The following is a 20,714-nucleotide window of genomic DNA, read 5'->3' as shown; positions in this document are numbered from 1 at the left end:
AAAACAATAGCACTGCTATCTGTTGACATCAAAGTGTCACCCGTCTACGTCCCCTCTGTTCAGACTGATGTCTTTGTCCCTGTGTGCCAGCTCCTGTAATCCCCTTAGTCTCCTACCACCCGCAGCCTTCCCGTTATGTAAAGGCAGCACGGAGACGTTATAAGAGCTGGCCAGACGGTCCCGCGTCAGAAGGCTGAGCGCAGGGCGAAGAGTCAACACGCGCATAAGTGGGTTTTCCCGTCCAGGGAGCCTAGGGAGTCCAGCGAGTGAGCCAAGTGTTACCCGGCCTGTAAGTCATCTGGAAGGCTTCTCCTCAGAAGGCTCCAAAAATGTTTGTCAGACTCCCAAGACTGACTCCTGGGTACATCAGGCTGCTGCAGGTGAGTGAGAACCGTCGGAAATGTTCCCGCCATTTATCAAAATAAAGACATTGAATGGAAATATCACTGTATAATATTTGAACGGGCTTGAGTTTTATTATCAGGCGTGAGTGACGGCTACATGATTTGATAGCAGGAGCGGGAGAAATGCTGAGTCGCTGGCAGTGGATTATCTACAGCATAAAACTTAATTGAGTTTAAGAACTTCAACAGAAAAAAAAATGCATAAAACTCACGTGATGTCTCAAATTGATTGCAAAGTTCTCAATATAGTGTCAGTGCTGAACCCGAACAAGTAGCAGAAAGTGTCAACTGGCAGTCAGCTGTTGATATAATTAAGTGGTTGCAAGGTCTTGGTTTTATGGGTACGTGCAGAGTTTTATTGGCAGAGACAGCTCATGCGGAACGTTTGCTTCACTGCGCCTTATGCTACCATAATGGAGCCATTTTTTTTATTTTCTCAGTCCATTGTCTCCACAGATTTAGTTGTGACAACATGATGAAACGCAGCACTGTCTTATTACATACACACAAACCACAATTAGGAGAGATTTCCAGGCTGCTGGTCCAGTAATTGCAGGATGGCTTATATTTTAGCTCGGTAGTAGTTGTGTTTATCACAAACAATGCAGAACTGCAGCGTGCCGGTGACAGTTCATTGCATTGTAAGTGCAAATGGGAGCTGGGTGAGTGAGCTACAGGAATGGCTTCTTAACTGCCTGCGACGCAGCTCCATTAGAAAATATGAAGTTTCTATTATTTGCCCCTCTGTGCGCTTCATAATTGTCAAGGGCCCGCCGTAGGAAATTGCCCATGTCGCAGAATAGATGAGCTTTTTGTTTGTCGAACGAGGGCGACCGCCGTTCGGTAAATGAGAAAAGATGGGGTCTTAATCTCTGCGGGATGAGGTGGGCATAGTGTGACTCTCTCCCCTCTCCTTCCAGACCCAGGCCTACCATAACGGGCCCGTGGCGGCTCCCGCCGAGAAGACCGTCCCTGGGGCGGCCATGCTCCTGGGGGCCGTGGGGATCGGGATGTGCGGCTACAGCTCCAGGCAGCTGGCCCTCTACCACCGTCCCTCCGCCCGCGTGCTCCAGTGGGTCGGCACGCACACCGATGCCAGCGCCGCCGCACAAAGGACCCCCTTCATGGATGTATCTCGCCGGGCCGGCGCCTGCCAGGAGATCTCACCTCCCTCCTTTGTGGGCCAGAAAGTTCCCTCAAACTAATCTGTCACGCTAGATCGGATGTAGATTGGCCAGCTTCACAGCTTGAGTTCCGGTAACTACACTTGAGGTCTAAGATCGTAGCTATGCCGGCCCATTGCACTAATGTGGCCCATGTGCTCTCTGGAGACGTTAAGTGTGGATATCTGACTGAACCTGTATGTTGGCAGGAAGTTGTAGTAATCTGGAGTTCTGTAACTAGTGCGACATGCAAAAATAGTTTACATTCATCTTCTTCTCTAATATTAGACCATTGAATGCACTAAATGAGAGGGCACTAAGCAATGAGAGTGATTAGACGAGTCGGTAAGTGATGCTGGAACGTCTCAAAGACTGCTGCTGAATGTGGCTTGGATGAGCTGGCATGTTTCATTTGGAGACATTGTGTGTCTTTTTGAGGTCTGGCGTAAAACGGGACTGATGCTTGGCAGCGGCCCTCTGTACACAGATGGTTGGCAACCCTCTCTCCGTGACCCCCACCGGCCCTCCCTCCCCCACACGCGCTCTCTGTCATTCCTTAGCCACATGTAAGTGCTGCAGCAGCCCATCGTTGCCCATAACGTCAATTGATTTCCTCTGAGGAGGAGCAGGTGCCATCCGTCAACGAGCCCGGGCGCTTTCTGGCGCCGTCCTCGTCGTCTGTCAGTCCCGACAGAGCGGTGGGAGACACCAGCTGGCCTCGCGGCTGGATCGGTGGCCCGTGCTTCCCGCTTTCAGGGAACTCAAATCCCCGAGGATTTGGTCGAGGTCGAGGAAGAGCAGCGGCAGGGAAGGTTTTGCGGCTCGAGCGGCGCGCACATTTTTGAAACGCGACATGTAAACAGTCCCGCGAATGCATCACGCTGGATTATGAGTCCTAATTTGGCCGTCTGAGACACTAGAGGCCGAGGTGTAACGGTGATTCCTCCGAGATAAATCTGTGTCCTCGACGGGGATTAGCCGTGGTGGAAAGTCACTCATGGCACACACACTCATTAACCTAATCTGGTATTAGCGGGACAAGGGCCCGTGAGAAGCAGACAGGTCCTGTGCATCCTAACCTTGCAGCGTCCCCCCTGCGGCGTCCGCCATTCGTCCCTAGCGGATCTGTAGATTATGGAACTGGTGTTTCCGTTTGCGGTCACACCAAAAACGTAGCGCTGAGAAGGGACTTGAGATTTGGTGAGACGCTGAGCGTGGTTGAGAACGCGTGCTGTGCCTTATAAGGACAGCGCAGGATTATACTGTCTCATGATGTGTGTCACGGCCATACCTGACAGACACTCAGTAAGAGGGAAACAGAAGGAGGAGGAGGATGAATTTCCTTGGTGTTCTGCAACGTTCTGAAAATGCAGGAGCGTTTCATCAGATGGAGGTCAGACAGACCTTTTTTTTCATAGCTGAGAAGCCATCCTTGTCGCTCTGCCAAATTGGACAAGCGGCTAGCTGTTGCGGGTTGGTGGTATTTAGAGCCCTGATAACAGCCCTACAAAATGCTAACACAGCAGGTCACAAAATGGTTATAATTCACTCAGCAGAGGAGGCTAATGGCTCCAACTGGCATGGGACGCAGAACCATTGGTCACCTTTCTCCGTACGGAGACTGACACCCATAAACAATCTGATAATGGCGTTGTAATGATCTGAGGACAAGAAGATCCCTTGAGGGAAATATACAGGGCGAAAATAATATCTACTATGCAAGAAACAGCTAAATACACTGTATATGTCTGACTCCACTCTGGAATCTTCTAAAGAAAAAAAAAAAAGTGAATTTGCCACGCCTGGCCCCAAAACTGCATTCTGCAGTCACATTGCTCCCAGCAGAAATCAAAGTACGTATGGGCCAGGGGCTGTGTGAGTGCACCTGGCTGGGGTTTGATGGATTCTCCCTATGCTGCAGTGGCGCACAGTGAGCACAGAGCACGGTGGAAACCTATTGATCTCCATCAGAGAGCAGGGGGTAGGGGGGGAGAGCTCGTCTCCTCACTGCAGCAAACTTCCCCTTTCACTCAGCAGTCGTTCACGCAGTCACCGGGGGACGACCGCCGAGCCAGGGCGTCCAAAAGAAGGCAACACCTGGGAACGCGTCGGAATGGAAATGCAGAGGGTTGTCAGGATCCCATGTCGGGATTGCCGCGTGCCCAACACATCAGTGCTCATCCAACCCCAGCTGTGAAGGTCTACAAACTCCAGTTTAGCTGTGGCTGTTAAAGGAAAGACTTGTTCTGTTCGTGAAATAATTCATATTTAATGAAAGGATGTTGGAGTAGACGTAAATAAAAGCATCTGGAAAAACATTCTTCTTTACTCTTGCACATTAGTCACAGCTGTGGATCAGATTGTTTCTGTATGATATATTATTTTTGTAATAAAGAAATAAATATTTTTAGTCAAAGTGCAATTCATTCAGTTTGCAGCGATTAAATATTTGAGTGTCGCATAAAATATATACATACATACATACATACATACATATATATATATATATATATATATATATATATATATATATATATATATATATATATATAAAATCACAACTCTAACTACAGGCTATGTCACATCATCTAAAACAGATCAGAGCTGGTGGGTTCGGAGCAACCTTCTGTAGCCCACCTTCATGTTCGGAGGCAGAGATCACCGAGACATGTCGAAAGGCTGATCATTCACACTCTACAACCTCCAACCAGTCACTTATGAGCTGTCAGACATCTGCAGGTATCTGGCCGTTCTCTCTCTGCTGTCACTCAGCCGTCCTTTCAGTTCTGCGTTCAGTGCTGTGAACCTCCCCTCCCCATCGCCCCTTTAACTGCAGACGCTTGGCCCTCCGGTCAGAAGATTCCCTCACGAGAAGACGCCACGGCCGCGAGGTTCATCCCTCATCACCGCCAACAGTCTTTTTTTTTCCTTCATATTGTTAGAACCTTATTCGTAAGACCGTTTCCATGGCGACCTTCTTCCTCTCTGTGTCTAAGTGCACTCGATAAATGTGCAAAAAAAAAAAAAAAAATCTCAATCTTTTTGTTCCTTTTACCAATCTGTCTCAAAAGTAATAAAATTTAGTCCAAAAATAGGTTTGAAAATAGGGCAAAAGAAACGGCCAAATTGTATTTACCTCAAGCAGCAGGGACCCTTACTTCACAAACAGTGTGACTGGAGAAGTAAATGACATTGATCATCTTGTCACAATACAATATTCTGCCTGAAAACTTTACGGCCTGACTCTCCCACCTCACAGTAATGACACCAGCACGATGCAGCCTGACACCGAAATCGGCCCCCAAATTCACTAGATCCCAAACTGATCAAGTGTCTGTGGGATGATCCACAGAGGCCCCTCTCCTTAAGACCCCCACTAATAACAGTCACCCTCAGATGACCCATGTCTATTGATTTAGGAGGCACGAGGGAGACCTGCACAACATTAGGAAGGCGGTTTTAATGTTATGCCTGATCAGTACCTTTAAAAAAAAATACTTGGCAAGACTTAAAAAGTTGCTGTGCATGAATATGTAGGACCTGAGGGGTGCACCTCGGCTGGTCTTTAAACATGGTGTTCTAACTGAGTGAACGCATACTAAAATTAACTCATGAATATGGATGTGTGGATCTCCGGAACTCATGATGTCATGCCTGATCGGTGTAAGTTCAGGAAGGCCTCATTCCATGCTATTTCCAGTCTGTCCAACCCCTCCATTTGCTTCTCCTCTCCCCTTTTCATCACAGGACAGGACCAGGGACGTGAGGAGTTAAAGCTTCCTGAGATGTTACCTCCCTTTTATTTCCTCTCTGCGTCATCGTCTCTGCATTTGGCCGCACTCATCCCCACTTAAACCAGGTCCCGAAAGCCGGCAAACATCCTGGCACTGGTTCAGGCAGGGCATTGTTAGTGAAATGAAGGTCACAGTAAACGCCTGCACCCAACAAAATACGGTGATTCATTACACGTTTTTCTTCGTGAAAATGAAAGAGCCTATTTAACTGCGGCGTTGTCACCAGTATTTAACCAACACATTAAAAAAATAAATAAATAAATGGAATCCTTTCAGTGTGTGGGGCCAAGATTTGGAGCAGATTCGCGGTTGAGATGAAACACTCAAAATCTGTAGAGAAAAAAAAACAACTTTCATGAAAGGAAAGGGAAAATTAAAAGCATTTAATAGGTCTGCTGTCTGGTTGATGACTAATGTCTCATTAAATCTGCATGTCACAGGCCAAAGCAGATATTAACTTTTAATGTTTTCATCCTGCCTTGTGCACTGGGGCCATGCACAACAAATCCAAAACTCACATGAATGCAAAAGCCATTTGACTTGTGAGAATAAACAGTAGATAAACTTGATTCCTCCCAACTCTCGGCTTTAAAAAAATATATAATAATAATAAAAAATCCCCTGAAACTGCCATCGACTTAAAATTCGCTTCAGTGATGCGGTAGGCAAACTTTCAGCGGGAAAATGTGACAGGATTTTATCAAGTAAAAAACTCGCTATAAAGAGCGGAGATAGAGACTCTCTCAGCTTGAGGCTGTGTGGTGCACCAGGTCAGTGGGTCATCCAAGTCATAAAGAGAAAAGATAAGTGAGAAGCATCACAGAGGCAACAGGTTTTTTCCTAACGTAGCCTAACTGTGCCCTCCAGTGGACACATCCAGCGGATTTCGGCGGCAGCGTGTTTAGAGTTGGTCGATCTTCTTAGTCTTCTTTTTATTTTATTTTATTTTATTTTATTTTATTTTATGTTTTGCTGTTGTTTTGCGAACTAAAATCGGAATTTGTCCACCCTACCGAGAGAAAAATCGTTTCTTTTCTTTTTTTTTGTTTGCATTTCTCAGAGTGTGATCGCCTCTCCTCCGTGAAGACGCAGCCAGGCAGTGCGCTTGGATGAGCAGCGCTGGGGAAAGAAAAGCGTGGAGAAGGAGCAGGAGGAGAAGAAGAAGAAGAAGAAGAGGAGGGAGAGTTTCTCCAAACGCAGAACGAAACAACCTTGGACTTACTTGTCCGCTCTCAAGGGTTTGTATAAACTTTTTTGGCTTTTCAAATTATAACGGCGAGCCTTGAGGCGATGGTGAAAGCGTTAGGAGTTGTTTTTCCTTTTTTCTGTTTTTTTTTTTTTTTTTTTTTTACGCAATCCTGTTAACGCAATTTCACTCGGGCATGTGGCAGCAAGTTTTTAAACATTGCGCGTGTGTATCGCAAATGTTTAGCTTTGCAACTGTGATGTAACATTTTATTGACACGGCTTAGTTATATGAGCAGCGTGGACTAGTTTAGTCGCTCTTCGTGGCGCCGCTTTTGTGTTTCTGTTTTTTGTTGTTGTTTTTTTTGGCGCATTTCTCTTGCGCACAGTCGAGCCTCATGGATATGCGTTTAAACCTGACATGACAACAGCTTTGTTTGGCTCATCATCTGGTCCAACTGTAGCGTCCTGCCTCAGCTTCTTCTTCTTCTTTGTGCTCTTCCATGTGAACTCACTCATTTTGCTGCTATTTCAGATGAGATCATGTGAAACCTCTCAGACCTCTGCTTGTCTCCGTTCAGCGCTGTAATTATTCCTCAGCTTGATAACAAGTGACTTCAGCCATCACTTTACTGGATATCCTGTGTGTGTGTGTTTGTGTGTGTGGATCTGTGTAGGTCGCCTCCACACTGCCACTTTGTTCTGGGCTGAGTGAAGGGGCAACAAGCACCTGCAGGGCCGCACTGCTTGCCCAAACCCTATAACTGCACCATGGGAAGCTTTTCCAGCAAGGACGGCCACGGACCCCAAGGTAGGTCAACAACACAGACACGCCTGTCCACACCCTGTGAGCCTGTAATCACAAAATTTCTAGCTGGCTCTAGTCAAATCACTGCTCGTGGATAGTATTTACTGGCCCCTCAAACCTATTTCAGAATAAAGAGAACCGATCAGATATTTGGCTTTGGGGCACAAATTGTAGGTGTGCTGGACCAGAGCGCCTCCTGTTAATGTAGTAGAGAGAGGAGGAGGGAAACTGTGTTAGACACAGGAAGGCCGAGCCCACTGGAGTCTAAGAAAGAGAAAGTGTGGATGAGGAGCAATAAGGAAACTGAATGCAACTAAAGGAGAAGTGAGCGGAAAGGCTCTGTGTGTGTGTGTGTGTGTGTGTGTGTGTGTGTGTGTGTGTGTGTGTCGAGCGACAGCAGGAATCTTGGCAGCCCTCCTGTGTGCTGCTCAGCGAGTGGTCATTCTCCTCGCGTCCCCATGCGATTCGTTCTGGCCAGCTGTGATGAATCGGCAGAATTCCCCGGCTCAGCGCAAGGGCAGCGGATTAATCACAGGAAGCCTAATGCCGTCTGACACACGCGCACGCTCGCAGAGACCTCGGCGAACACACACCCGTTGAGTCGCCCTGCCAGCCGCGCTCACGCTTGGAGGAGCACATTAAGGCTTGGAATGAAGAAATAAAAAGCAGGGGTGGCATGAGAGCGTTATTGGACAATCTTGTCATTCTTTCTCAGTGATCTGGCCTTTCGGCAGGTGGTGCATAACTTTCTGCTCTTGCATCACTTGAAAAAAAAACCCCGCTCGCTTCCCTCGCGGTGAGGCTTTTGTCCAAACATGGGAAAGGAAACAAGAAAGTGAGCCCCTATGCTGTGCCCTCTGGTTCCCACGTGTTCTCTGAGTTATCAGTGGTGTCATGCTGGGATGGGCAAATAGTGAAAAACATTTATTTTGTCCTGTCAAGCTTGGTCTTGGAATAAACGGCACGTATGGGAAACATTCATCCTCTGTGTATGCGTGTGTTCCTGAACCCAGAGACTGAGCGTCGCAGTGACGTTATGGATGAGCAGTCGGAGAGGAATGTCTGTGTTACAGCATTCATCTCCATCGCCGCTGTGTTGTTGTGGTCACCACGCTGAATGCTGTTTTCAGTGTCAACATGCCAGACCGGTGACTACTGAGCTGTTTCCTGCTGTCCAAGTCATCTTGTCGCATCTGTGGCTATGAATTAGAACCCAAATGTCACGTTGATCTCAGGGATTATTTTTACTTGGAGGTGACGGTGTGACATTCAAACTAGTTTGGCAATCAGTCATGCCAGACTAAAAAGTCTGATGTGGGTTCTAAATAGTTATCTATAAAAGTGACAAATCACTACTGACAGCCCGATATTTTCTTGTTTGGAGGCTGTCTTCAGACACGTCTTTGCCTTTCTTATCTCGTCTGAAATATATATATTTTTTTTTCCTCTAGGGGCCCATTTGGAGAGTTTCCACACTCCACCTACTACTCCACAGAGCGATGGGGCCTCTTTTACGGCTGGAGGTCCCCAATTTAAACCTCCCCGCACGGCCCCAGTTTCGTCGCCACCTCCAGTGCCTACCAGCACACCCGGCGGGAAGAAATCGCAGCCCGGCACCCCCGCCACGCCCAGCACTCCCATCCCTCCTCCCGACTGGAGGCCTCCTCCGCCGGTCACCTCAAGCCGCTCCGCAAATGGGCCCGGAGTGAGCCCCGTGCACAACCAGCCAGGAGGCACGGCGGCAGCCAGAAGGCCGGGCGCTTCGGGAAGGAATGGCGGCCCCCCCACCTCCACCCCAAAGACTCCAGTCACCCCAGGGAAGAGTGTGGCTGTCAGCCCTTTTAAGAGTTCCTCTTCTCAGTGTAGTGCATCGACCGCGGCAGTCACCTCGCTGGGGCAGAACTGGAAGGAAAGGGACAGTGGTCTGAGCCAGTCTCTGCTCCCGGATCACGAATTGCCGGACGGACAAGGGGGGGAAGTGAAGAAGCTGCTAGAGGAGTGTAGGACCGTGCTGGGTGTCACCGACAGCCAGGATAAGACCACAACCACGACAGGTAGGAGTGAAATAACTTCCGTCACGGTAATCGCATTTCAATTTATTTCCCCACTATGTACTTTTCAGGCCTGCAGACTCATTTTTTGTTTGAGCACTGCAGCTGCTCGCTCATTACAGTACTTACTTTAAGAAGGGCAACTCCACTTCCCTGACATTCTTTTGGCATTGGTATGCATGTGATGTCTTCTGACATTTCGGCTTCCTTCCCTCAGAGATACTGCAGCATCTGATGACGGAAGTGAAGAGTTTGAAGGCTACTTTGCAGGTGAGACGTGCTGGAAGTGGTTTCACTTCCCCTTATTGGCTCCATGCTTATTGCAGAATAGTAGATATATATGTATGTAAACAAGAAGTCACGCAGCAGTCAGTGCGGTTTTTGTGACCTTACTGTCAGGACATGGCCTCAGCAAACACACTGTGTCACACGTGATCCCCCTACTATCACAATAGGCCTTGGACTGGGCCCCACTCAGCCCCCTGGGAGCTGCAGCCTTGCTAATGAAGGTCTTCCTGTCCTGCTGCCTCTCCTGAGAGGCCCGAGAGAGGAAAATCACTGAGATTATCTCCTGTTTTGGAAGATGGGGTTGATTAGAGACGGCTGCATTGTGGCTTCTTTTCGTAAGGTCATAAATGTTAACAGGACGGTTGTGGATTTTATTGCTACGTATGATTAGAAATTAGTCAAAAGTGAATACTTTCAGCTTGAAGTTCCCTACCTAGGACCCAGAGAAAAGATGCTGCCCGCTATAGAGATTTTAGAGGTATTTTAGACCGATACATTCTTAGGTCACAAACCCAAAGCTGAGCACAATAAGAATGAAGAGAACCCCTTTAGGGAGTCTTCCACCCAGTTGCTCATGCTCTTATGAGGATGGTGATATTCTGTGGTAATTTCCTGTCAGTCGTTCGTTCCAATTCCTGACCCTCCCTTATGAGGTTTGCAGCCTGAGGCTCCCAACTTCCTCCAGATCTGCCACAGATTACAACAGCTGGAATACGACCTGTAATGCGCCTCCCTTGTCCCCGTTTCTTTTCTTTTTCCCCTTTTGTTCTTACTGTAGCTCATGTTCTTTTATATTGCAATGCACTATTGTAGCTGTATTTTAATTGCGGCGTGTTTGGCATTGCAAATCGGATGCCCATGACCGCCTCTCTACTTGATATTCAATCTAAGCACACTCACTCCTTTCTTTTGTCTTTCCCACATCGCTACAAGGAACCTAGAAATACAAACCTTTCTCAGGCCAGCTGAACCTCAGAGAGACTGTGGTACAGCGCTAAGAGGTAGCCGTGTTATGTAAATGGGGGCAATCCAACACTGTGTTTACACGGGCCCCCGGCAGGCCGATATAAGCCAGCAAAGCTCGACTTTATGTACCCTCTTTCCGTCTGCCCTGCTGTCCTGGGATCCTTTTTGTGCAGCGCGGAGGAGGGGGTTCACATTCGGCTGTTTCGGGAGACAAAACCCGTTTTGTTTTGTGCTGCGGGGCGAGCTGCCGGTGGGGGCCGAGGGCTGCAGCTCGAAGGGGCCGAACCGGCCATGTGTTTCCATGTGCCGCACGTGAGACAAAAGGCTCGCAAACACGTACAGATGCACCAAACGTCTCGGTGAGCGCTGTTGGTTTAGGCTCCGGAGGACTTCCTCTCGCTCCCTCGCGGTGCCTCTTTGCCTTTTCTTTCTCCATCAGAGAGCTGACCACTCCTCCCCGAGCACAAGAACTCAAACAATTACCGCACGACTTCAGCTGGAATGGTGCTCTCTATCTGATCCCCCCCCGTCCTCTCCACAGCGTCGCCTCACCACTCCTCTGTCTCCATTCCTCCCCTCCCCTTTTCACGTCCACTTCCATCCGTCTTTTTATCTAAGCTTTTCATCCCAGCTCGCTTGAGGCTTTTCTTCTTCAGATCTGACCTTGTTGTTTGACCTTTTTTCTATATTATTAAAGAAGCCATTATTCTTCCAGTCACTTTCCGGCTGCTAAGCCTCATCTGTTTGCTCCTTTCATCCGTCTTCATCACCGCTTTACCAAATGCTCCTTCCTTTCTCTGTTTAACAGCCATAGAGTATTTCCAGTATTTCCAACGGCCGTAAAGGAACAAACAATTACCCAAAGTGCAATGAAATAAATATACGGTGCGTTTGCAAGACAGTCTTCAATTATCTTAACCAACATGAAGGAAAACACTACATTCATGGCTGGGCAGTGGGGTGTTTTGTGTGTGTGTGTGTGGGTGACTGGTCAGATTTGTGCCCCCCCTCCTCACCGCCCCTGGAGATTTAGCCGATCTCAGAGCCCTGCTTTGGAATCAGTTCCAGGTGAACGCAGCCGGAGATTTCCAGGAATGATCTCGGGGTTTCTCTCTGCTCTCTTCCCTCCTCGCTAGGCTGCTTTCAGCCTCAAAAAAAAAAAAGTCTCTGTATCTGGAGGCCACAGAGGCTGGTCACAAAGACTTACTGTTTGTGCTGAACTTTCAGTGCGCAGTAAATGACAGTGACTCGGGAAGCCTTCACTTGATAACTTTTCTGCTGTTCCCATGTTAGATGCAGAGTGGAAGTTGTAAATCTTTTTTTTTTTTCCTGAATGCAGACCAAAGGCTGTGGAAAGCCGGAGAAAGGAGCCATTACAAAACTGGAATTATTCCTTAAGCATGTGTTTGAAACACTGGGCGTGGAGGGGATCTAGGGACAGATGGTTGGAACGTGCACAAATGGACACATGGAGACAATCTCCAAGTGTGCTGCTGGTCCCTTTCCAGAAATGGTGAAGAAATCAGATGTGCATCCAAAGTATAGACAAGTGTATGTGTGCCTGCCGAGGCTGGATACCACATCTGGTCTAGGAGTAGGGCACTAGGTCGGGTCTTGAGGGACTTTGAGGGTGAATTGTGTGTGTGCGTGAAGGCCGACCGTCCACACCCTTATCTCAGTGTGAACTGAGGAGCGCCCCTTCCTGTTTCCTTGCGCAGACACGCTCCAGTTGGAGTGTCCACGTCCCGATAACGGCGGCTCTGTGAAGATCCTTCGAGCTTTAGTTTTACCCAACAAACAGGAACCAGTTGGCCGCTGTGCATTTGACGCGTGTTGCCAGGGAAAGGGAGAGCTCTCTGTGAGAAAACTTCACAGCGTGGTTTGGTGTTGAGGTAAAACATGAGGGGAGGTGTGTGTGTGTGTGTGTGGGAGATTAGAGGAGAGGAGAGAAGGGAATATGATCTGCGTGTCCTTGTGTGTGTGCTCATGCATAGATTCAGTGTAATCAGCTCCAGCTGTGGTCTTGAGTCAGTGGTCAGATGAGGGAGTGACTTGGCTCAGGCATCACCTCCTCCTACACATCTCCATCCATTCTTCGTCTAATTACCGACCTTCCCAAACGCACTCTATCACAGCTCCCTGGCCGAACATGGCTCCACAGCCTGTATTCTCGTCTCCATTAAATCTCTGTTACTTCAACTCCCTTTTATTGTTCTTCCTCGCTCCTTTTCCCTTCCTCACATGCCTCTGTTCCTTTTATGATGATGGTTGCTTAACGTTTCTTTTTTTTTTTTTTTAATAGTCTGGTATCGTTTACCCCTTGGCTTCGCTGGTTCTCAGTGCCTCTTTTGATGTCTGGGGTAGTGTTTGTGCACGTCTGAGGCCAGAACGCTCAAAGATGCGAAACTGAATCCTTTTCGGTGTAAAGTTGCCGTCTAACTATGCCGCCCATTTCTCATAAGTGGCAAGAATAACAGTTAATAGATGACTGCCGTAGCGGTTGTGACACAGACGGCAGTTTCACAATGCCGTCTTGGTCCCATCCCCAAAAATGTTGCTTAAATATGCCCCCCCCTTTCTGTCCAAACTTGTTGCCGTTGTTTTTCCTGTAAGAAAGAAAAAGTAAAACACATTTGGCTCATGATTCAGTTATGGCTCATTACAGTTGACTCCACTCCTCACAGCTTGCGGAGGCTTGTAGCACAATTCAGTTCAGCTTCTTTCCTAATGAGGGACAAATGGATATTTGATTGTTCATTTGATTACAGTAATTGTCTGCATAGAGTCTAGTTTTGTTTCCTTTTGGCAACGAGATGCAGTAAAGCCTCAGATGTGAGTTTTAATTCTTCATTGTCCCCGTTTTATGATCGATTGTGTGCAAAACAGAAGACATTCCCACTGGGTTCTGTTTCACTTTGTGTTTAGTGCCAAATAGCAAATTCAGGATTCAAGATGTTTACTGTTTATTGGCACATTAAAAACAGCAGTGAAAATCTTATATATAAACGAATGAAAAGCAAGAAATATTAAAAGACTAAGACAAGGTGTGGATCAGTGGAAGTGATGGGAAAGCACACACGATGTGACACAAAAACTAGATGGCAATTCAGTTACGGCAACTTAAGTCAAACTTCACTGACGTTGAAGGACACAGATAAATAGAAAGAAAGCAAAAAAGGTCTAGGGTCTTGGAAACGCTTTAAATAAGGCGCCTTGAATGAGATTCGTCAATGGATGCATGGCCTGAGCCGTCTGCTGTTGTTGCCAGTCTGACTGGCTGAATAACTGACGAGCACCCTCACAGAAGTGAACCCAGTTCATCTAGGGTGAAGGAAAGTCAAACTTAGAGCTTGATGTTTCTGGTTTATTTGAGGTATTCGTTGCTTCAGAAATAGCCAAAGACAGCACTGCAAAGTAAAAAGGGCCAGAGTGGGTGCTGCTAAAAAAAAAAAGAAATAATAAAAAATAATAAGTCTAACATAGCCTGAAGTTATTTTAATCCACGTGTAACCAAAATTGGCTATGCTCCCTACCCCAACTTAAAAAAAGACTCTTAGAGAATCTGACAGATCAGAAGTAGCTTCTGTTAAGTAGCTACAGAACTCATAAGGATAGCAACAAAACACAGTTATGGAATTCAAAATGACAACAAGTAACTAGTGGTCACAGAGCGTAGAAGGGTCCTTTCTAAGGTATATACAGAGAATGCTACAGTTTGACTGGTCAAATCAGTCCAGATAACATGGATGGATGGATGGATGGATGGATGGATCAGTGTCCAGTGGCTTCATCAAAGAAGTCCACATAACAGCCCTTTTTTTTGTACGCGCAAGCTCAGTGTCTGCAGTGACCCCCTTGTGCAGCTTTTCTATTGGACTGAAGTCAGGATTTGACTTGGCCAACACATTCATTCGGTCCTTCTTCAATGATTCATTCGTAGAACGGCTTGTGTGCTAGGTCTTGTGCGCAGTTTCTCTTAATAGCTGGCTCAAGGACTGATGTCCCGACATTTTAGAATTCACTGGTATAATTCAGAACTCATTGCTCCATCAGTGATGGTAAGCCGCTTCGGCCAAGATGCAACGAAACAGGCCCGGACAAGCACATCATCACCTACTCGTTTCACCATCTCTATAGAGATCGTTTTGTAACATTTTTCAGCCTGATGAGAAACATCAGCTCTTTATCCGAGGTCCTCCAAAGGCTCCTTTGTCTCTGACATCATACAATTCCACAAACATGTGTTCAATCTTATTACATTGACTGAAAACTTGCTGCTCACAGATATTGGCTCATTTTCCTGAATAAGCAAATAAAGAAATATAATATTTCTGTTTTATTTGGTCACGCCCTTATTCTTGACACAACGCTGTTTGTTCTCACGCAGACGGAGCGTGCGGAATGGCTGCAGTTCCAGGCCGACCTCCAGGTGGCGGTGGCGGTGGCAGACCGCCTGAGAGCTGAGGCTGACGAAGAGCTGACGGCGCTCCGAACGGCCCACAAGGACACGGAGAGGGAGCTGGCCGCCGCCCAGCAGAGACAGAAGGAGGCAGATATGCAGCTGGTCACCCTGAGAGGAGAGCTGAAGGAGAGCAGGCAGAGACTGGCCACTCTCACTCAGGCTCAAGACAAAACCGAAGGCCAGGCTCCTCGTCACGAGCCGGAGAGGCCCAACGGAAAAAAATCGAACAGCAACGAAAGCACAGAAGGAGCCCAGAGGGGCAGGGAGAGGGCGGTGTACAGGTTGGGACGAGAAGGCGTGGAAAGTCGGAATCAGAATGACACGACAAAGAGTGCTGTCAGCGAGGATGCGAGGACAGACTGCAAAGGTGTGACCAAGCGTTACCTGAGAAACGTGACCAATGAGGATAGGAGCAGAGCAGAGGTGAGCTCCAGCGAGACGAGAAGGACCCTAACAACAGAGCGGTCAAGGTGAGCTAAACTTTTTTTTTTTTTCCCCAAAATACACAAAACACGCTGTATTTCTGAAGCACACCGCTGAAGTCTCTTGCAGCGCCAGTTGCACTTCAGTGCGTTCAGATAGATGTGTAAAAACAAAAAACAAAGCCTCTCTGTCTTCCACGTTTCTCTGGCACAGCAAGCAAAAATGAATAACAATTACCATATTTGGTCAGGGCTGTGGATGTGGTTTTGTTTGAAACTGTTACTCTGGGCCACTTGAGAGTTGTTCCACTTAGAGGTAGAGCTAGAGCCTGCAGTGAAAAAACGGCATAAAAAAGAAACAACTTAGTTATGCTGATCAGGTCGGTTCTTTGTACCACGCTGCAGGAGCCTGTCCAGATTGCCGGCTTCCTCCGACTCAACTGCTGTTCAAAATGGAAACCCCCAGTCCAATACCACCACGACAGTTGGACCTACAAACAAGGTGAGATACATTATCTGCAGGAGGGTCCTTCTTCAGAAGATGCCTTTGATCAGGAAATGCTTTTGCACTTTGTGAATTAGGTTTGCTTTTATACCAGGTTTGAATACATGTTTTTATTGTTGTTTTCAAGAACTTGGCACAACTAAGAGGACGAAGAAGTTTCGATTGGCAAGACGGCAAGTCAAGTAATGACTCAGGTGTGTTTACAAATGGCCTTTGCACAACAGACACTTTCCATCTAAGTGGTTCTGGGTACTAAGTGAGTCACAACTACCCTGGTAGTACCCTCCACCACCTTTGTTTTTATGTGTAATTTACAGGGCTTCATATAACCTGGACCTACATCTGGCCTCTTTGAACATGTTTTGTTTAATTTCTCTAAGGCTAATGTTAAGAGACATTTTTTTTAATGGATCCACTTACGCAGTCAGTCTTTTTTTTCTACTCCTGAAGTAGGAGCAAAAAAGAAAAACAAAAATGAAGACACTGATAAATCATTAAAGATGCACTGTTGAGTTTTTGACCACTAGTAGCGCTATTGAGCAGTATTTATACAAGTGGCTCTTCATTTTCTTTCTTTTGTGACAAATGATTACGCTGCGTGATCACAGGAAACATGAAGACCGCCATAAAATCTGCTTCACAAATATTTTATGAGGGTTCATGTGATTCAGCACATGACTTTGACCTCCAACACTGTGTGTTTTCTAAAAGCACTACATGCAAACGTGCATTATCTTGTATCCAAGAAAACTTTTCATGGCACCTTTAAACCTACACTGGTTCATTTTTAATATGACCAGCGCCTGTTGCGTAACAAGAAAGGGCAAGGTCATCAATAAACCCACAGCTAATTAATGGAGGGGAATGAATGAGAAATGAATCCAATTCCATATGAATTCAGTTTTCTCTGTCTGCATTGTGTATAAATTACACTTGTGTTCTAACTAGCTCGTCGCTTGTTCCGCTACACCACCAGCATAGCTGAATGTTGCTTTAAAAAGTCAGAAGTGCTTGTTAGCATGTTTAAAAGCAGTGTAACTAAGCTTGTCTCCTTGCTCCGCTGCCTTGAGTGTTCACGATGACAAATTGCCATTAGCTAACACTGTTGCTCATCTTTGCAGGCAAACGTGAGGAGTCTCTGAACAAGTACAACTCGGCCCTCACCGAGTTGCCACCCACCAAGTAAGTTCACTGTGTAGTGGGGACAGACTGAAATGCCACATCAGTTCTTAAATCTAATTACTTGAAATCCTCTTGAAACACTTGAAACACCTCTCGATTTGTGTTAATGAAATTTTCTCTTTTATAACCAAGGTGTTTTATTTTTCTGCCTACAAAGCCCAACTCATATCTTGCTGTTGTCAGGTCCCAAGACGGTTTCAACCTACTGCTGCGTCGCCATGGGGGCTCAAAAAGAAACTCGCTGCTCCGCTGGTGTCAGAGCCGAACCCAAGGCTACAAGGTGATCCTGCATCTGGTTTGGTGTCTTTCATATAGTGGAATTTGTATGTTTCAGTTACAGAGGAGCATCATATCAAAACTTACGTACATTTATTTGAATTCTAACCTATGCAACGCCACCGAAAACTAATGTGACATAGTAGAAAAGAAGAATGAGCTTGGAATAACCTCACTGCATACTGGAAGTGACCGCCCTTTGACTTTATTACAGTACTCAGTTTGTTTGGATGAGTTTATCAGCCTGCTAGATCTTCACTCGGGAGTATTTCCCTCTCTTCTTTACAAAAACATTCCAGATCTGTCAGCTTGTGAGGGCGTCTCCTGTGCACAGCTCTCTTCGAGTCCCCACCACAGATTTTCCATAGGATTCAGGTCTGGCTTCTGGGTAGTCCGTTCCAAAACATTACCGTTGAAGCTATTCCTATGTTGATGTAGATGTGTACTTTGGATCGTTGTTCAAAGTTTCTAGCAGGCACCAGAAGATTCTGTGTCAAAATTGACAGGTGGTTGGTTTTAGTCAGGATTCTCTCCACATTGTGTAAACCATCAATTCCCTCTGAAGAAAAGCAGCTCCAAATTATGCTGCGACCACCATGCTTCACCATGGACGCTGTGCACCAAACATACACTACAAATTAAAAGTTTGGACAAACCTTCTCATTGAATTTAATGAGACGTTATGTTCTACAATTTGAAAGAACATGGGCCTTCAGAGGGTGTCCTGTAGTGTCTGAATGTTGTTAGTGGGGGAGCTTTGGGTCCTATGGGTTGAGGCAATGGGCCTCTGTGGATCATCCCACAGATACTTGATCAGTTTTAGTGAATTTGGAGGCCAGGTCAGCACCTTGTGTTGCTTTCATGTTTCTGTGGAGGTTCTCAGTTATCCAGGTCATGGATCCAAAAGGCGTTTAAAAGGGCTACTGGACTTGCAGAGTTTCTTGAAGCCATTCCGCTGTTTATCCGAGTAGCTTCTTCAGTTCTAAGCAACTGGTGGGAAGTTGAGGTTTAAAAAGGAAACTCTGTGGATAAAACCCATCAGAAACTTGCTTGACTTGTTTTCCCCCTTAACGACAGGTAAGTATCCAGCCTTTAATGGCAATTAATGGCACCAGTCAAGCAAGTCTCTGACAGACGGTTTCCTATTTAAACCTCAACTTCCCACCAGTCTTTTAGAAGTTTAGAAACTACTCGGATCACATCAGTTGCCTTTTTTAAATGCCTTGTAGATTGCTTTTCATGTTATCCTTAGTTGTTCCTGAACGCGCGTCTGTGTCGACTGCATCCTGCTGGGGATGGCTGCTGCCATCAAGGACATGTCATTGCTATGGGGTGGGGGTCCACACGAATGCCAGGTCCAAAAGTTTCCCAGCAGAACATTGAATTATCACTAGATGGTCAATAATATTTACTTCTCCTGTCAGTTGTTTTAATGTTGTGGCCGATCTGTGTATTTTCTACACCGGTTGATCAATGATACCAGACATGGTTAACATTGTAGATGACTACATTTCTAAAGTAGTGGGTGAAACAGCGAAACTCACTGTAATTTTTTCTTTCCTTTCCATTCAGAATATTGATATTACCAACTTCAGCAGCAGCTGGGCTGATGGCCTCGCGTTCTGTGCCGTCTACCACACCTACCTCCCGTCCCACATCCCTTACAGCACCCTCAGTCCAGAGGACAAGGTAGGAGCTGTGACCTCGGCCTGTGTGACGGATAGGGCCGAGTGACATACGGTGTCCAACTTATCGATTTGCTCTTACCTTGGCAGAAGGAGAACCTCAGCCTGGCATTCAAAACAGGAGAGTCTGTTGGGATTGCGCAGTCTCTGGTGAGTCTCTGATAAATCTTCTCACTTTTCGGGTGGATTTAGTTCATTGTCATATTCATAAATGTAGCTTTGCTCAACAGACGTTGGAGGAGATGCTGAGAGCAGGTGGTCCTGACTGGCAAAGGGTCTTGAGCTACGTTGAGAGCATGTACCGTCACTTTGAAATGTGACTGCTGAAGGAACTGACAAACAATCCCATGACAGATATGTGAGGACTCAACTTCAAGTGTTAGTAATAACGGCCCCCTGAGTAGTACCTTTGGTGGGTGTCTGCAAGTAAATGACATTCAAAGCTACAAATTGTAACTTTAATCTTTTGCTTGACGTTTAAGTGCAGGATGTCTTAGAAATGGCAGTAACAAAAGCAAAAAGCCCAAGCGAAAGATGTAAGCACAGATGAACATCAGCTGTGTGTACTTTTCATTTCCATTAATTTTTGATGTGGCTCTTGGGTATACTGGCTTGTGCTATAAAACGGTGTTAATGGACTGCACATACTTAAAGCCTCTGTGGACAAGTTGAGAATCTGATTGAAGTTACATATTGTAGCTTTCCAAATAAAGAACATCTGAATATCTGGATATTTCTATAGCAAATGTTTGCTGCAAATGTCTCCACACTGGTACTTCACTGGCAGAAAGTACTGTATTAGATAATATATTGCATGAAATCTGTTAGCAGTCATTCAACTGCCCAAGGTTTTATCTGACAATATGTTTTGCCTCTTGCTTTTATATGTGATGCTTTTTTTCCCCTCTCCTGGACCTTATAGCACTCTGTAAATATGCACTTTTTTCAGCACTTTGTCGGTGTAAGAATGTAACAGCGTTGGAAATGTGTGTGATGTATGAATACTGAATAACAGTTCTGAAAGTGCCTCTTTATTATCACACGTGTGCCAGGGCTGTTCATGGGGCTCAGGGATGTGCTTTACAAGAGTGCTGTTGAGCAAAAAGAAAAACACAAACCTGCACAAGCTTGCACGTCACCTCGCCTCCCGCCCGCATCCTCGCTGATGCACAGCTGGTGCTGTCAAGACACGTTTAAAGACGAGTTTGTTGCCAAAGTTGTCAAATATCGGACAAATACGCCGTACATTGTAAAATATGTTTATATGTAACTAGTGTGAAAAGAAATGCCAAAGCAATAAACAGTTAATATGAGTTAAATATGGTTGTGTGCGAGTATTGTTTAACCCGGATTTTGTTAAAAAAAAAAAAAAAGTGCGCAACAATGAAAACGATGCACATGAACGTCTGTGTATGGTCTTTATGCTAAGTGTTCTCATCTCTGGGTTTAGTGAGTTGGGGAGGAGCTCAGATTTCAAGTGGTTAGCTTTGGATTTACTGCCACCTGCTGGGTAAGAAGAGGTA

At 46.2% G+C, this 20,714-nt stretch overlaps 2 protein-coding genes across 2 annotated transcripts; both read left to right on the top strand.

Annotated features, from left to right (window-relative positions):
• The first annotated feature begins 172 nt into the window (after positions 1–172).
• On the top strand, positions 173–3,977 carry zgc:193593 (uncharacterized protein LOC564090 homolog). The gene is made up of 2 exons (XM_047611928.1): positions 173–380; positions 1,325–3,977. Exons 1-2 carry the CDS (start codon positions 330–332, stop codon positions 1,607–1,609), a joined length of 336 nt encoding a protein of 111 aa, XP_047467884.1. The 5' UTR covers positions 173–329; the 3' UTR covers positions 1,610–3,977.
• Positions 3,978–6,128: 2,151 nt separating this feature from the next.
• si:ch211-195o20.7 (cytospin-A) lies at positions 6,129–20,510 on the top strand. The gene is made up of 12 exons (XM_047611955.1): positions 6,129–6,599; positions 7,224–7,357; positions 8,806–9,408; positions 9,623–9,675; positions 15,047–15,591; positions 15,949–16,045; positions 16,176–16,242; positions 17,170–17,230; positions 17,414–17,510; positions 19,079–19,195; positions 19,282–19,341; positions 19,422–20,510. Exons 2-12 carry the CDS (start codon positions 7,318–7,320, stop codon positions 19,509–19,511), a joined length of 1,830 nt encoding a protein of 609 aa, XP_047467911.1. The 5' UTR covers positions 6,129–6,599; positions 7,224–7,317; the 3' UTR covers positions 19,512–20,510.
• The last annotated feature ends 204 nt before the right edge of the window (positions 20,511–20,714 follow it).

The sequence above is a fragment of the Mugil cephalus genome, chromosome 17 (genome assembly GCF_022458985.1).
Source record: "Mugil cephalus isolate CIBA_MC_2020 chromosome 17, CIBA_Mcephalus_1.1, whole genome shotgun sequence".
Lineage (NCBI taxonomy): Eukaryota > Metazoa > Chordata > Actinopteri > Mugiliformes > Mugilidae > Mugil > Mugil cephalus.
Note: the sequence above shows the minus strand (reverse complement) of the source record. Positions and strands in the feature narration are given on the sequence as shown.

Bases quoted from the DNA above. Each gene is read 5' to 3' on its own strand.
- zgc:193593 (XM_047611928.1), top strand. From the start codon at position 330: ATGTTTGTCAGACTCCCAAGACTGACTCCTGGGTACATCAGGCTGCTG. The intron at 381-1,324 runs GTGAGTGAGAAC...CTCTCCTTCCAG, and splicing joins GGTACATCAGGCTGCTGCAG to ACCCAGGCCTACCATAACGG.
- si:ch211-195o20.7 (XM_047611955.1), top strand. From the start codon at position 7,318: ATGGGAAGCTTTTCCAGCAAGGACGGCCACGGACCCCAAG. The intron at 7,358-8,805 runs GTAGGTCAACAA...TTTTTCCTCTAG, and splicing joins GGACGGCCACGGACCCCAAG to GGGCCCATTTGGAGAGTTTC. The intron at 9,676-15,046 runs GTGAGACGTGCT...GTTCTCACGCAG, and splicing joins GTTTGAAGGCTACTTTGCAG to ACGGAGCGTGCGGAATGGCT.